The sequence below is a fragment of the Muscardinus avellanarius genome (genome assembly GCF_963383645.1).
Source record: "Muscardinus avellanarius genome assembly, chromosome: 7".
Classification (NCBI taxonomy): Eukaryota; Metazoa; Chordata; class Mammalia; order Rodentia; family Gliridae; genus Muscardinus; species Muscardinus avellanarius.
The window spans coordinates 59,022,097-59,038,548 of record NC_137793.1 but is presented as its reverse complement, the minus strand read 5'-3'; the positions used below and the strand labels follow the sequence as shown (position 1 = coordinate 59,038,548).

At 40.8% G+C, this 16,452-nt stretch overlaps 1 protein-coding gene across 3 annotated transcripts in view; it reads right to left on the bottom strand.

Annotated features, from left to right (window-relative positions):
- Positions 1-495: 495 nt before the first annotated feature.
- Positions 496-16,452, bottom strand: part of ADSS2 (adenylosuccinate synthase 2) — a 31,759-nt gene continuing 15,802 nt past the window's right edge. For 2 of the 3 annotated variants that reach the window (XM_080698291.1, XM_080698292.1), the window contains exons 5-13: positions 12,191-12,257; positions 11,844-11,951; positions 10,808-10,889; positions 9,515-9,641; positions 7,591-7,745; positions 5,949-6,073; positions 4,230-4,327; positions 1,578-1,727; positions 496-639 (exon numbers count right to left, since the gene is read on the bottom strand). In XM_080698291.1, coding sequence (XP_080554417.1) covers positions 587-639; positions 1,578-1,727; positions 4,230-4,327; positions 5,949-6,073; positions 7,591-7,745; positions 9,515-9,641; positions 10,808-10,889; positions 11,844-11,951; positions 12,191-12,257 — 965 coding nt within the window. In that variant the 3' untranslated portion in view covers positions 496-586. The remainder of the gene's footprint in view (positions 640-1,577; positions 1,728-4,229; positions 4,328-5,948; positions 6,074-7,590; positions 7,746-9,514; positions 9,642-10,807; positions 10,890-11,843; positions 11,952-12,190; positions 12,258-16,452) is intronic. The other variant, XM_080698293.1, reaches the window with a different exon arrangement.

Here is a 16,452-nt window from a genome sequence, read left to right as displayed (position 1 = left end):
TTTGGAAACATCTTTTCTCTTTGAACATTTGGTTAAATGTTCAATGCATTAAATACTTTATAGAGAGAAATAAATTCTGTGTTCTGTACAAATAAAAGACCCATGAATAAACCCCCTGCCCCCCTGCCAAAGCTCAATTTTGCAATGGTTTCAGCAGAAAATAATTCACAATTTAAACAGAATTTGTAGCATCACCAAAGTTTACAGAACTCCTATCTTCTCAACTTTTTTTTCTAACAGTAAGGACTACAGTGACAACTAGATGATCAGAATGTGAAGATATTTGTGCAAAATTGCATTAATTGTTCCTAACATCTAATAGGGGCAAAACAGAACACGCGGTGATGACAGTGAGGAAAACTGCATTTGAAAGTGACTAGATTTCAGACCACTGGGACTTGACTCTCACTACACACTGAAACAAAGCATGGCACCGTACGCAGCAGGAGTGGCGATGGCTGGCATGGCGCCGAACACACCGATGGGCCTCGCTGCAGTGTCTGATCCTCAACTCGCAGGTCACAAAGAAATATTTAAAGTCTTTCACCTCCCTCTGAAGGAATGTTTCTTATGTGGCTGGCAATCATCAGAAGAGCTGAATCATAGATTCCCTGGATTTACCTACACCAATCCATTTGACTGGAAAAAAAAAAAAAAGAGAGACAGACAAAATCAGAGCATTGATCCACCTACAGTGTCCAGCCTTTGGGATTAAGACAGGTGGTTCCTACTCTTCTCAGTCATCATTTGGTGTAATGCGCTTGTGTGTATACCTAAGAGCTACACAGCCCAGCCCTTTTAATTTTTTGTTTTTTTGGTGGGACTGGGGTTCCTGGAAACCCTTCTGCCTCTGGGCTACACTCCCAAACCTATTTTTATACTTAAACAGGCTGGGCATGGTCGCGCATGCCTGTAATCCCCACACTTGGGAGGCAGAGACAGGAGGATCGCGCAGGTTCAAAGCCAGCCGTGCATGCTGGCTTAGGAGACCCTGTTTCTAAATTTTAAAAAAAATGTAAAAATGGGTCTGGGAGTGTAGCCTGGAGGTAGATGGGCTTCCAGGAACCCCAGTACCACCAAAAAAATAAAATAAATAAATTTAGAAACAGGGTCTCTTAAGCCAGCACAGCTGGCTTCAAACCCGCGCGATCCTCCTGTCTCCGCCTCCCAAGCGCAGGGATTACAAGCGTGCGCCACTACACCCAGCTATTTCTCTTTTTAATAAACTTCTTTAAATCTTCAGCAAGAGTCCGGGCTATTGTATATTTATCCTTAGCTCAGGACAAGAACCCGCACTTTTTAAATTTTTTTTGTCTTTTTGTGTTTTCTTTGGAGAATTATTCCCAGGGGTCTAACAAAGGTCCCTGGGGACAGTTTCCCAAACCATAACATCTTTCCCCAAAACCATAACATATCATATATACTTTAAGGAATAGCTATTATTTTTTATCTTCCTGGGCATTCATGTAAAATGTAACCATCCTTCAAAGTAATATGATATTTTTTTAATTCTAATTCAAAGGCAGACAGGTTAGGTAAAAGTAGAAGAAAAGGTAGTTGTTCATAAAATATTTTACCTGGAATCTGAAGTTCATCTTCAATAAATCGAACATAATTTTGTGCATTAACAGGTAATTCTTCAAATACCCTTGCATGTGATATGTCTGTGTTCCATCCTGGGAGAGTCTTATATTCAACTTCGACTTTATTTAAGACTTCATGGTTTGCTAAAAGTTAAGGAGTATATTTGTTTATGGCACACAGTGCTTATAGTGAAACAATCTTTTGACATAGCACAGGTTTACAAACACATCAAAATTCCTAGATCCAGGTATGTTTCAGAATTTAGAATTTTCGAGGCTTTAGAAACATAACATTTCTGCAGCAACCTATGAATTTTCACTCTAAGTGGATAAAGAATATATGGAAAACCTCAGTGTGTGCTCCAAACAAGCATGATCTACATGCAGTAATCTAGAGAATTCTTCTAATGTATCTCCATGAGCCCATCACGTGCCACACCAGCCATTCACCCACACATCTCTTACCCCAATTCCCATGCTATCTTGAATCAGATCTGCCAATGTACTACAATGTTCTCTGAAACACATGACTTTTAAAAACTACCATCTTATTATCATTTTCTCATATTTTCCTTAAAACAAACAATAATGAGGAACTAAATTTGAATGGGTCTCATCTTCAAGAAACACACAGCCTGGTGGAAGAGATGAGGAAGGCAGTGAGAGGAGGAGGCCGGGGCAGCAGCACTTGTGTGCCAGGTGACCATCTGAGTAAAAATATTCTATGGGGCTCAGTTACGTCATTCTAGGAGGGAGCAAGAGTGAGAAAGGAAGAAAAAAACAAGGAGGAGGGCGAGAAGATGACAAAGGACAGGGAAGGAAAGAAGGAAGGGAGGGAAAGAAGGAGGGAGGGAGGGAGGGAGAGAAGAAGGAAGGAAGGAAGGAAGGAAGGAAGGAAGGAAGGAAAGGTGCATCACGGGGAGAGGAAGGGGAAAGGGCAATTTCAAAAGAGGAGGCACGAGTGACCATACACACAGCATGGAAAGTGTTAGCTGAGGCAGGAACATGCTGCTCCTGCAACCAGTCTCATTTTCCATGCTCGCTTCATAGCTGAATATATTACTACCTGAAGGAAATCTAAAATTCTATTATAAGAAACTCAAATTAATTGTGTAAGTTAATAGAATTCATTGTGATATCTCCATAAGCCCCACCCCAGTACCCTTCCCAGGCCACTGAAATCCTCTTCTGCTTTCAGATATCTTTCTTCTTTTTTTTTTTTTTTTTGTATTTTCACATATGAGAGAACCTGCAATACTTGTCTATGTCTGGATTATTTTGCTTTAGCATGCCCTTCTGTTCCATCCTTTTTCTGCAAATGACAGAATTTCACTCTTCTTTATGGCTGAAGACACTCCCTTGGTAGATATCGTTTTCTTTACCTATTCATTCACTGGCCAGCACCTGGCTAGTTCTTTATCTTAGCTATCGTGATGGTGTCACAATAAACATGGCACTCAGGTGTCTCCTGATGCTGCCCTTACCTCCTCTAAAGTCACACCTGAGAGTGGGGAGATGAACTTCTCAAGTAACTCGAGAAACCCCATGACATTATGAGACTTCAGAAACCACACAGCCTCAAACAGAAGTTTCCTTGCACCCTCCACTCTACACACAGGATAGAGACAGCAGAAAGTAACTCAAGGGCTGGAAGGAAAGGGTAGTCTCATGTAATGAGAACTGGCTTACCATGAAAAGCAGGGATCTTGAATTCCTCCAAGTAAGTTAATTTCCTTTCTTTCTTTGTATTTTAAAAAGAGATGGGGGGTCTCACTATATTGCCAAGATGCCTCAAACTCCTGGACTCAAATGATCCTCCTGCCTCAGGCTCCCAAGTGGCTAGGACTACAAAGCATGAGCCATCAAACCCAGCTCGTCCATGGACGTTACTTTCAAAACAGGGAGGATGAGACTCGGGAGCAGCACGGCCCAGGGATGCCATGTTTCTTCTTCTTCTTTTTTTTTTTGGTGGTATGAGGGATGGAACCCAGGGGCATTCTACCTCTGAGCTCCACTCCTAGCCCTATTTTTAATTCGTTATTTTGAAACAGGGTCTCGCTGAGTTACAGAGGGCCTCACTAAGCAGCTGAGGCTATCCTTGAACCCAGATCCTCCTGTCTCAGCCTCCCAAATGCTGGGACCACAAACGTGCGCCACCATGCCCAGCTCCACGTTTCTTCCTTATTTTGAGTATGAACACAAACATGGGACTAGCACTCAAATGAACAGCAGTTACCAGCCAAATGCTCATGGTAGATGTGCACATCTGCACTGTGTATAAAGGAGACATTAAGCCTACAAGCTACATCATAAACTATACAGAAGAGCTGCAGGAAACTGCCCTACTATGTTCACCATATCATATTCTTTATCTATCTTTCTTTCCTTATTTATTTAATTTATTTTTGCAGTACTGGGGATGGAACTCTGGGGCATTCTACCACTGAGTGACACCTCCAGCCCTATTTTTTATGCTTTGTTTTGAAACAGGGTCTCACTGAGTTGCAAAGAGCCTCACTAAGTAGCTGAGACTGGCCACGAACCACGATCTTCCTGTCTCAGCCTCCAGAATGCTGGGATTAGAATTGTGTGCCACCACACCCAGTTACCGTATCATATTCTTTAGACACAGCCTAAAAAAAGTACCTGGGATATGAGGTATGATTTCACCATCTAACTTGTAAGCAACTCCAACTTTGATTTCTGTAAAGGTGTCCAAAATATCCAACTTGGTAAGAGCTAACCTAAATTTGGAAGAAAAGGCTAAATGTTAAAACAGCAACTCTTCAAGGCCACAACATGTAATTTGACTGGTGCAGAAGTAAAACAGGGAAATTCATGCAAAACTCAAAATTCAAAAGCAATTATGAAAACTGGTTAGGGTGTGTGTGTGTGTGTGTGTGTGTGTGTGTGTGTGTGTGTTTTACTGGGGTGGAACCCAGGGGCTTTCTACCTCTGGGCTATACTCCCAGACCTATTTTACATTTTATTTGGAAACAGGGTCTCACTAAGTTGCTGAGAGCATCACTAAGTAGCTGAGGCTGGCTTTGAACCTGTGCGATCCTCCTGTCTCAGCCTCCCAAACGCGGGAATTACAAGCGCGCGCCACCATGCCAGGCTAAACTGGTTAGGGTTTAAAGTATGCCACACATAGAACACCAAAGAACATATGGATGCAATCTTCATAATATGCCATTGAGTTACAATCTAATCATCACAGCAGATTCGCACTGGTGACTGCACACTTGCCCAGCTTCCCCTGACCTCGGCAGGAGGGCTGCCTGGAGTTAAGGTGCACTCTGCAGGCACGGGACGCGTAACTCACTGATCTACATGTATGATCACAGAGCTAAGCACCTGATGCACATGCCACACCCTGGTCTTTTCACCCTGGCACCATCACCTCCACCCTTGTGGTCAGAGGTTGTCAAAGAGTGAGGAAACCACACCAAGGACCTCTTCACCACACATCAAAAATTCCCAATGAACGGATTGGAAAACAGGTTTTTAAGGGGAAACCTGTGGAAATTAGATAAAACACTAGATTTGGGATTTCTGTCCACAAATTATTAGGTTTTTTTTTATCCTTTGTTATTTGCTCGATGCTTAGCCTAATTTTTTTTTTTTTTTGGTGGGTCTGGGGATGGAACCCAGGGGCATTCGACCTCTGAGCTACACCCCCTGCCCTATTTTTTATTCTTTATATTGAAACGAGGTCTGAGTTGCAGAGGGCCTCACTAAGTAGCTAAGGCTGTCCGCGAACCGCGATCCTCCGGTCTCAGCCTCCCGAATGCTGGGATTACAAGTGTCCACTACCACGCCCGGCTGCTTAGCCTAATTAATATGGACTCAAACACATTTATTTGCATATTTGTGCATATATACTAGTAACTTTTACTGAGCCAGTGTACTACATGTTCTTACTATGTACCTCATCTCCAAAACACCCCTGAGGATGAACCTGAATCACAGCATCATACCTGGAGCTGAGTTGTGAATCCAGGAAGTCAGACATTAAGCTTATGCACAAAACCACTGTGCCAAACTGTCTGTCCTCTATACATATGCACTGTACTTATTCTATCCACCTGCCTATCTTGCCTCCTTCTACACTTTATATGTGTCACCCTGTCAGGATCCCTTCTACCAACCTTGGCTACCTAGGAAGTTGATGTGGGCCTGTCCTTGTATACCCTTCCTCTGTCTTAGTCCACTTCTATCTGGACTACAGTTCCAGTTTGGAGGCTAAAGAGCAAAACTTTTCTATGAGTGTACTACCCCAAGTCTGCACTCCACAAAATTAAACCTGTGGTCATAACCTGTCTCTATGATTTCCTGAAATAAGTGCTTCTGAAGAGTACTTACGCAGTAAACCCATTGATCATATGAGCATATTTGAGTAAAACGAGGTCCAACCAGCCACATCTTCTTTTCCTTCCAGTAGTCACACCAAACTCCCTACCCCTTGTTTGTAATAATTCTCCAATTTCCTAGAGAATAGAAAATAGAATTTATTTATTTATTCATTTATTTTTATTTTTGTGGTACTGGGGATGGAACCCAGGGGCATTCTACCTCAGAGCTACACACCCAGCCCTATTTTTTTTTTTTTTTTTTTATTCTTTATTTTGAAACAGGGTCTCACTGAGTTGCAAAGAGCCTAAGTAGCTAAGGCTGTCTGTGAACCACGATCCTCCTGTCTTAGCCTTCCAAATGCTGGGATTACAAGCATGTGCCACCATGTCCGGCTCCCCTGATCCTTTTTATTTTTGTTTTGAAATAGGTTCTTGCTAGACTGCTGAGAGTCTCTACATTGCTGAGGCCAGCCTTGAATCTACAATCCTCCCATCTCAGACTCCCAAGTACTGGGACTACAGGTATGTACCACCATTCCTTGTGAAAAGAGACCTTATGAATTAGAATACCAACATTATAAATCTAGCAGAATTACACTAGCGCTTATATAATAAACCAAAGACTCTTGTGATAAACACCTTCCAGAAAGTAAAATTCCACAGAGATGATGGATTTTTCTCTAAGGGAAGCATTTTGGGGAAGGTACTGACTTTTAGCTTCTTTTTTTGTTTTGTTTTGGTGGTACTGGGGATGGAACTCAGGGGCATTCTACCTCTGAGCTATATCTCCAGCCCTATTTTATTATTTTGAAGCAGGGTCTCATGAAGTTGCAGAGAGCCTAAGTTGCTGAGGCTAGTCCCAAACATATGACTCCCCCTGTCTCAGCCTCTGAAGTACTGGGATTATAAACGTGTACCATTTTGCCAAGCTTGCCTTCATTTTTTTTTTTACCATGTACGTTCAGGCCAAATTTTTAAATAATTTTTTTTTGTAGTTTTTGGTGGTGCTGGGGATTGAACTCAGAGGTATTCTACTTCTGAGCCATTTCCCAGCTATTTATTTATTTATTTATTTATTTATTTATTTATTTGGAAACAAGGTCTTGCTAAATTGCCCATCTAAAGCAAATATCAGTTACTGAGGCTGGCTTTGAGCCTGTGATCCACCACCATGCCTGGCTTTATAATATTATATAGGTAAGTTCCTAAAATAGACAGACTTAAAAACAAAACAAAAAATTAAATGCTGCCTCTTAAAACCAAATCATTAGCCAGGTGTGGTGGTGCAAGCTAGTAATCTCAGTACTACGGAGGCTGAGACAGGAGGATCACTAATTCAAAGACAGCCTTAGAACCTTAGTAAGACTCCACTTCAAAATAAAAGAGGGCTGGGGTATAGCTCAGAGGTATAATTCCCCTGGGCTCAAGCCCCAGTAACTCCCCCACATCCCACACACAGTATTAAAGTAGATGAATCTATGTGATTGTTCCAAGAACAACTGACTTTAATGTTTTTCCTGAAAACTGTATAACAAGACCCTCTAATAATTCTTGCAAATGAAGGAAAAGGCACAGGCAATATGAATTCATGAAGGAGGCCGAAGTTTTCTTCATATACTCTTAGAATTGGATTTTCTGAGAGATTGGCTTACATTGTCTTGCTCAGTAGGAAAGGCACCAATACCAACTCTAGTGGTATAAACTTTCACAACTCCGTAGACTTCTCCAACATTCTGAGGTGGCATACCCAAGCCTGTACAAACACCTCCAACAGTGCAGTTTGAAGAGGTGACAAAAGGATAAGTTCCTAAAGCAGAAACAAACATCAAGAGCTGAGCCAATACAAACACTTGGCAACAGGATTACCATTAAAATTACAATTCGAGTACATGCTAGTTAACTGGCAGACTTGACCATAGCTGTACCTGTCCTTTCTCAAAGCCTCAGGTTCAAGTCTTAACTCTTTTTGTCTGAGACAAAATGAAGGTGGAGGTGGCCAGAGCTCTAACTCAAGGGTTTGCTGGAAAAGAATCCATGAGTGTGTGCAGCTGAGGACCCAGAGTGACATGACAGGCGTTCAATAGACTAAAGAACTGAATGCCGGACCCCATCTACTAAAAGTTTTGTTAGTTTCAAGAAAATTTCAAGGTAATCAATGTTCACCAGCTTTAGCTGAGCTCTATTCTGGGAACAACTCTGAAGCTACAATAGTATTTAAGAGTGGTAAATATTTTCTCCTATTCATTTCTCTGCCAATTAGATACCAGTTTCTTTCCAGATTGGCTAGATATGTTAAAGAATCAAAATATGTATTTGAAATATGTACTGAATATGTATTGAAGTTCCAGCTAAGATCTGAGAATAATCAGAAAAGTTATGAAAGACTATGTTTAGATGTAGCCACCAACAAACTGGTGCAGTAGTTTAAAGTGACGCATTAAACTTTTGAGGATGGAGAAAATGCTCTAAATCCACCCAGGAAGTTTCATGCCCAAGGACTAAGTCAATGTAAACAGACTTTCAATGTTTAAGAGCAATATAACATGTATTTTTTAAAAAGGTGGAATTAAGCCAGTTGTGGTAGTAGCACATGCCTGTAACCCCAGTATTTGGGAGGTTGAGACAAGAGGATTGCAGGTTCAAGGCCGGCCCTAGGAAGTTAGTCAGGCATTTAGCAACTTAGAGACCCTATTTCAAAGTTAAAAACAGGTCTGGGAGTATAGTTCCATCCCTAGTACCCCTGTACTCACAAACACACACACACAAAGGTGGAACTAAAGATCAAGATTTTTCCGTGGAATTCAGTGTGTGTGTGCGCGCGTGTGCATGCGCACGCATGCATGTGTGATGTGTGTGTGTGTGTTTGTTTTGCTGGGGATTGAATCCAGGAACATTTTACCACTGAGCTACAAACCCAGCCCTTTAATTATTTATTTTTGTATTTACTTTTGTATGTATGTATTTATTTATTTAGTGTGTGTGTTACTGGGGATTGAACCCAGGGGCATTCTACCTCTACACTACAGTCCAGCCCTATATTTTTAGTTTTGAGATTAGGGTCTTGCAAGGTTGATGAGAGTCTCACTACTTGCTAAGCTGTCCTTGGATCTGTGATTCTCCTGTCTCAGGCATGTGCTACCACACCCAGCCTTTTTTATTTTTTATTTGGTAACAGGGTCTCTCTAAGTTGCTGAGACCCTCGCTAAATTCCTGAGTGTCCTCAAACCTGCAATCATGCCGTCTCAGCTTGCCAAGTATAGAGTTATAGGTATGTGCTACCACACCCAACTCATCATTTTAGTTCCCAAAGAAATAAGGTCTTGAATTAAATACTGAGCCAAATACTGAAATTCACGATTTATAGAATCCCAAGACCTCTGAATCCAAGACTTCATTTTTCTAATGAAGTGCAAAATTTATGCGTTCTTCCTTTAAAAAAAAAAAACTTGACATACATTCATCATTCCTGAATATGCAAGCTAAAAGCATTATTTTTAAACTCCTTAATGCTAACATTATTTGTATCTTAAGTACTTGAGGCTCAGCCAAGCTCCCTCTAAATAACATCTCACTTACCAAAATCAATATCTAATAATGAGGCATTTGCACCTTCTACCAAGATTTTCTTTGGTGGTCCATGTAGGGCCTCATAAAGGAAATAAACTCCATCTCTCACCATTGGTTTAATCCTTTCCATATAACCCTATGCACAAAGACAAAAACCAGTTTCCATGTATGCTAATTCACTTACACATGACCAGTACAAGTATAAACAACCTAACTTTATGACAGTGAAAACTGATAAATACAAAGTAGAAAGTAGAAAGGGGCTGGCAAGGGTGTACACTGCCATGAAACATTTGGATTAACGTTGGTTTCTCAAGGTGATTCTCCAGGACCTGAAAAGGGATACTAGCTAAGGAACAATTAGAGACACGGGGCTGGGTGTGGCTCAGTGGTAAAACATTCTCCTAGCCTGTGCAGGGCCCTGGGTTCGATCCCCAGAACTGTGAAAAGAAGATAACTAGAGATACGGTGAAATTTGAAGGTTATATGTTAACCTCTCTGCAAATAATGATGAAAATCTTCCAAATCACAAGGTACTCATACTTTATAAACCAGCTTTTAGGAAAAATAAAAAAAGAATTGACCATTTATATTACATGGTGTTTTTAAAATTTGTGAGGTACACGAAAAGCTGAATTTATCACTCATGTAGCAAAAACTTTGAAATCTGCATCAGAATGATGACCATCTGTGCGAAGGGCCACAAGCTGCACTGCTGCGTATGCCAGAGCAGGGACTGACGGCCTCTGCTCCTTCTCATGGAATGGCGTCACTGCACAGCTCGTCAACATTACTGGTGGATATCGCCTATTATTTTAAATACATGTTAGTAGCACCTAAAATGACTGTTATACATAGCATCATATCAGTAATACCACCTAACTTTAGAATTCAAGTACAACTGTAATAAAAATAAGAGTTTTCCCTACAGCCTATACTGTAATGACCAGGACGCCTTTTTCAGTCAAGGAAGCCAGGAATGGAACGTCCAAAGTCCACTTCCAACCTCTCTTAGTGTGTCCCACCCACTGATAAACAAGGCCTCTCCTTGGCCCTGGTCTCTAGCCCTAGCTCAGTCCTGTTCTAGTTCTTTCTATGGCTAAAATGACCAACCCATTCACTGTGTCCCTAGCTCCATACAGATTACCCGCTTCTCATCCAGTACTTTGTCTAAGCCATGGTGAGTGAAGTCATTCAAACATGCTATGTCCAGATCATGCTGGTAAATTTCTTCTCCCACAAAAATGGAATAAATACAAGATCTAGATGCCATTTTGGCCAACAATTGTTAAAAAGCATTACCTTGAGTTTTTGTAATTCACCTTCAATGTCTATTTCCAATGTTGGGTATATGGATTTGTACTGGTTAGCTAAAACTCTGAACCTGAGAAATACAGATAAATCAAGATATTAGCTCTCTTTAAAATATTTCAAATAATGTCATTCAATTCAAGTGATTTCTATAGGTTGAAAGTGGTCTTAAGAACAAATCAGTCCTGAAACTGAAGCTTTACTTTTTGAGGAATAAAATTTAATAAAGATTATCAGCTGTGATAATGTGTATAAGGAAAAAGGACCAAAGGACTGAAATAAAGAAACATAAAAGACTTCAATGTGAACTGTATTACACATGAAAAAAACAAGAGTGGCTAGTCTACATGGTGCCTGTGAAAGAGGAGGAGCCAGACATGAGCAATTTGCCTCTCAGAGTCTTCAGTGGAAGTGGCTTCCCAGTGCAAGCAGATACCTGGTAGCGAAGGGACAAGGTACATCAACACAACCTTGGTAGCACTTGTCACAAAACACAACTACCACACCCCACTACTGAGTCTCTTCTGCTTTCAATAACTATTACTCAGTTTCCTGCGGAGACTTTTCTACAGAGCATGTGTCAAATGCAGCATTTATTTTCTCAAGCTATACTGGGCACAGGATAAAGAATCTGAGAGACTATTTCAGGGTAGGAGGACAATAATGGAGTCTTTGGATGACAAAACCAAAGATCAAAACCCTAGAAATTGGTGACAACCACAAAGTACTAAAACATCCCTCACTCCAATTTTTCAATGTCACATTGTCTTTGTCTTCTTGGGATACTACTGTTATATCATCACATTTTTTTTTTTTTTTTTTTGTGTGTGTGTGTGTGTGTGTGTGTGTGTGTGTGTGTGTGAAGCAAATCTGAAATTAAGAACCAATCTGAATATAATAACTTTAGTTTCTCAAATAATTTTTTTAAAAAGCCATCACTATTAGCTAGAATACTGATTTTTCTTCTTTACACCCTAGGTTTTAAAAATTCATCTGTTTTTGTACCTTTGAAACACAAGTTAGTTACCTCTCAGAGAAGCCATCAAAATCAGAGACAAGATCACACATCCGAAGTCCACTCCGAGCAGCTTTGGAAGAATAAACTGGGCCAATCCCCTTTTTTGTGGTGCCCAAACTTAAAAAGCAAATCAAGACAACATGTGAGTTAGATGAGAAAGATAGTCCTGTGGCCAGATCACAAAGAATAAAGTTACACACAACTATTTACATTTATGTTATTTCCTACAAGTTTATTTTCATAATCTTTATTTTCTCTGAAATCTAAACAAGATATTCCAACATTTTTGAAACTTTGGGCCTAGAATTTAAACATGAAGGTCTGGATGTGTTTAAACAGTACAAAGAATAGCATACTTTTTTCCTGCTTGTTCTTGTCTCTGTTGTTCCTGGATACCATCGGCTGCTTGATGAAAATCAAACACTGCAGAAAAAATAAAAAAGAATGGTGTTGAAACAAAGATAATATACAAAAAAATTGCGTTTCAAATTGCTGTAGTTAGAAATCTCTTCAGGCTCACTTCATTATGACTATAAATATGAAGAAATGATAAAGTAAAGATTATAATCCCCAAAGCTGGGCATGACATCTCACGCTAGTAATCCCTGTACTGAGCCTGGAGGACCACAATTCACAGCCAGCCTCAGCTACCTAGTGAGGCCCTCTACAACTCAGTGAGACCCTGCTTCAAAATAAAGTATGAAAAATAGGGCTGGGGGTGTAGAATGCTCCTGGGTTCAATTCCCAGTACTACCAAAAAAAAAAAAAAGATTATAACATCAACAGGCACACTAACTTGAAAAACAGGCCTGATCTTTCCCTCCAATTGATTGCAGTCTACATTTATTTATTTATTTATTGTGTGTGTGTGGTACTGAGGGTGGAACCCAGGGGCTTTTCTACCTCCGGGTTATATTACCAGACCTATCTTATACTTTATTTGGAAACAGGGTCTCACTAAGTTGCTGAGAGCCTCGCTAAGTAGCTGAGGCTGGCTTTGAAACTGTGTGATCCTCCTGTCTTAGCCTCCCAAGCTAGCGTGCGCCACCATGCCCGGCTTTCTACACTATTTTAAAAAGGAGTCATTAAGCCCGGTGCGGTGGCGCATGCTTTTAATCCCCGTGTTTGGGAGTCAGAGACAGAAGGATCGCCACAGGCTTGAAGCCAGCCTCACTGGCTTAAGAGACCCTGTTTCCAAGTAAAAAAATATAAAAAATAGGTCTGGGCATGTATCCCGGAGGTAGAAGGGTTTCCAGGAACCTCAGTACCACCCCCCCCCAAAAAAAAAAAAAAAAAAAAAAGAAAAGAAAAGAATCATTAAGCCGGGGGGCATGGTGTTGCACATGTATAATCCCAGCATGTGGGAGGCTGAGACCGGAGGATTGCAGTTTAAGGAGAGCCTCAGCTACTTAGCTGAGGCCCTTCACAACTCAGTGAGACCCTGTTTCAAAAAAATAAAGAGTCCGGGCGTGGTGGCGCACGCTTGTAATCCCCGCACTTGGGAGGCAGAGACAGGAGATCAGGCAGGTTCAAAGCCAGCCACACTAGCTTAAGAGACCCTGTTTCCAAAAAAGTATAAAATAGGTCTGGGAGTATAGCCCAGAGGTAGAAGGGCTTCCAGGAACCCCAGTACCACCAAAAATAAATAAATAAAAATAAACAAATAGACTAAAAAATAGGGCTGGGGGTATAGCTCAGAGTTACAATGCCCCTGGGTGCCATCCCCTTACCACAAAAAAGAGAGAGAGAAGAGGCTAATTTTAGGATACCCCACCCTATAATAACTGTATAACAGGTCAGTTTACAAAGACTTTCTTCTTCAAGTTTTGGAGTCCAGAAATCTAGAGATCATTTTGCACACACACACCCCCGCCCTTCCTGACTAGTTATCAAAACAAAACACAACTTTCCATTCTTGGACATATCTAAACCAAATTCTTTGGGGTTTGTTGGTGTGTTTGTTTGTTTGTAGGTATAAGAGGGAGAGGGAGGGTGGCGGGGAGCTAGACAGAAGGGCGAGCCAGCCCGGGGCGTCCTATCACCGGGCCACACCCCAGCCCTATTTTATTTTTCGGGCAGCTGCTGAGGGTCTTGCCAAGTTACTAAGGCTGGCCACAAACTTGTGACCCTTCGGTCTCAGCCTCTCAAGTACTGGGATTACGGCCGTGCACCACCATTCCCAGCTAACCAAATTCTTTAATGCACCAAAAGCAGCTTCCCAGGACATACATAAAATGCCATCACTTCCATGGCCTTAAAACTCAATGGCTTTCCATGGCTCTATGAAAAAGACCAAGATCTTTCACTGACCTCCTCCAGAGACTGGACTTTGATCTAAACCATGCCCTGCCACCTGGTCATTCTGCTATTCTCTACAGTCCTGCAACACTAGGCATATGCTTCTCCTATGCACAATATCCCTGTGCTATAGCTATACACATTCATATTCATACATATTTTTTTCTTGCTTGTTCCAACAACTCTATTCAGACAATGTCAATTTAGCTTACTAGTTAATTTCCTATACCAACAAGTTCTCAAATATTTACTGACTGAATCAATAAAGTTTATAGATGAGGCAGGACTAGAACTAGAATTTGTCTCTGAACTTTTAACCAAATTTTCCTGAGTTTTATTTATTGATTAGTTGATCAATTGGATGCTAGGGATTGAACCAGAGGCATTCTACTTCCAAGCTACATTCCCAGGGATCTCTTTTCATTTTCTTATTTATTTTAATTTTTGTGGTGCTAGGAATTGAACCCAGGTGCATTCTGCCTCCAAGCTACACCCCCACCCCTATTTTTTATTCTTTATTTTGAAACAGGGTCTCACTAAGTTGCAAATGGCCTAAGTAGCTGAGGCTAGCCACAAATCCGGATCCTCCTGTCTCAGCTCCCAAGTTGGGATTACAAGTATGTACCACCATGCCTGACTCTCATTTTTTAATTTTGAATAAGGGTTTTGCTAAGTTGCTGAAGCTGGCTTTGAAACTACAATCCTCTTCTCTCAGCATTCCAAGTACTAGGTTTACAGGTGGTACAGCATACCTAGCTAAGTTTTTATTTTAAAACAGCTTTATGGAAATAATTTGCAGGCCACGAAATTCACTTATTTTACAGTCCTGGGGATGAAACCCAGGGGCATTCTACCTCCAAGCTATACTCCAGCCCTATTTTTTATATTATTATTATTACTATTATTATTATTATTTCGAAAATGGTCTCACTGAGTTGCAAAGGCCTCACTAAGTAGTAGCTGTGGCTGTCTGCAAATCGCGATCCTCTTGTCTAAGCCTTCCAAATGCTGGGATTACAAGCATGTGCCACCACACCCGGCTAAACTCACCCATTTTAAACATATAATTCATTGGTTTTGGTACATTTAATTATGGTTTCTTTCCCACCAAACATGCTACTATTTCCACATAAATACGTTAAAATGGGTAGGTTTAAAAAAAGATACAAGATTTTCTAAACAAGTGGTGGCATTTGTAAATGAATTATTTGCAAGTATCAGAATACTAACACTGTAGTTATAAATACTAAAACCAAAATACTTGATAAAATCTAGCCATCCTCTGACTAGATTAACCCTGGTCTCTAAAACCATAAAAATGTTCTTCCTTAAGTTCTTTTTATATATGTATGGTATTGTGGATGGAATCCAGGGGCATTATACTTCTGAGCTACACTCCCAGCTTTATTCTTTACTTTGAAACAAGGTCTCACTAAGCTGCAGATGGCCTCACTAAATTCCTGAGGCTGGCCTCAAGCTTCTGACCCCCAATCTCAGCCTCCCAAATACTGGATTACAGAAGTGTACCACCATGCCCGGTTTTAGACTTCTTTGTATTACTACTTTCTTTGCATTCTTGTGGTCTAATGTAATGATGTCATTTGATTACCTACTGGGCTGTGCCAAAATATTCAAACCGCCACCTGAGGAACACAGCATTTACATGAAGAGGGAGATGGAGAATCCAGGCAAGGAGACAGATATGTCTCCTAACTCTTTCCAACAGACGACATCATCAGCATGTGTATAGCTACACAAAGCCAAACTATCTGATTACATACAGAGATCACATGTTCCTCAAAGGACAGATATTAGCTATTACCCCATTCAGAAATCCCAACTCATGATATGCTGACTAAGATAACGAATCGTGTGTGTGTGTGTGTGTGTGTGTGTGTGTGTGTGTGTGTGTAACATTGGGGATTGAATTCTGGGGCACTCTACCTCTGAGCTATACTCCCCAACCCTATTTTATTTTTATTTATAAACAGAGTCTCAGTAGGTTGCTGAGAGTTTCACTACTTGCTAAGGCTGTCCTCAAGCCTGTGCTCCTCCTGTCTCAGCCTCCTAAGTACAATCTTAGGCCACCATACCCAGCAAGGCAATAAATTTCACATAGCAGATTTGCATAGAGGACCATCAGGAAGCTGTGGAGATAAGCAGTAATCTTCATCATCTGACAGAGTATATTACTTTATCCACAAGTCAGGGGCAATGGACAGCAAAAGGCTACATATAAAAACTATGAAGAAGTTAATGACAACTCATGGTCACAAAAAAATAAGGCTGAGTGTAAACAGACAAAAATACTGCAAATGTA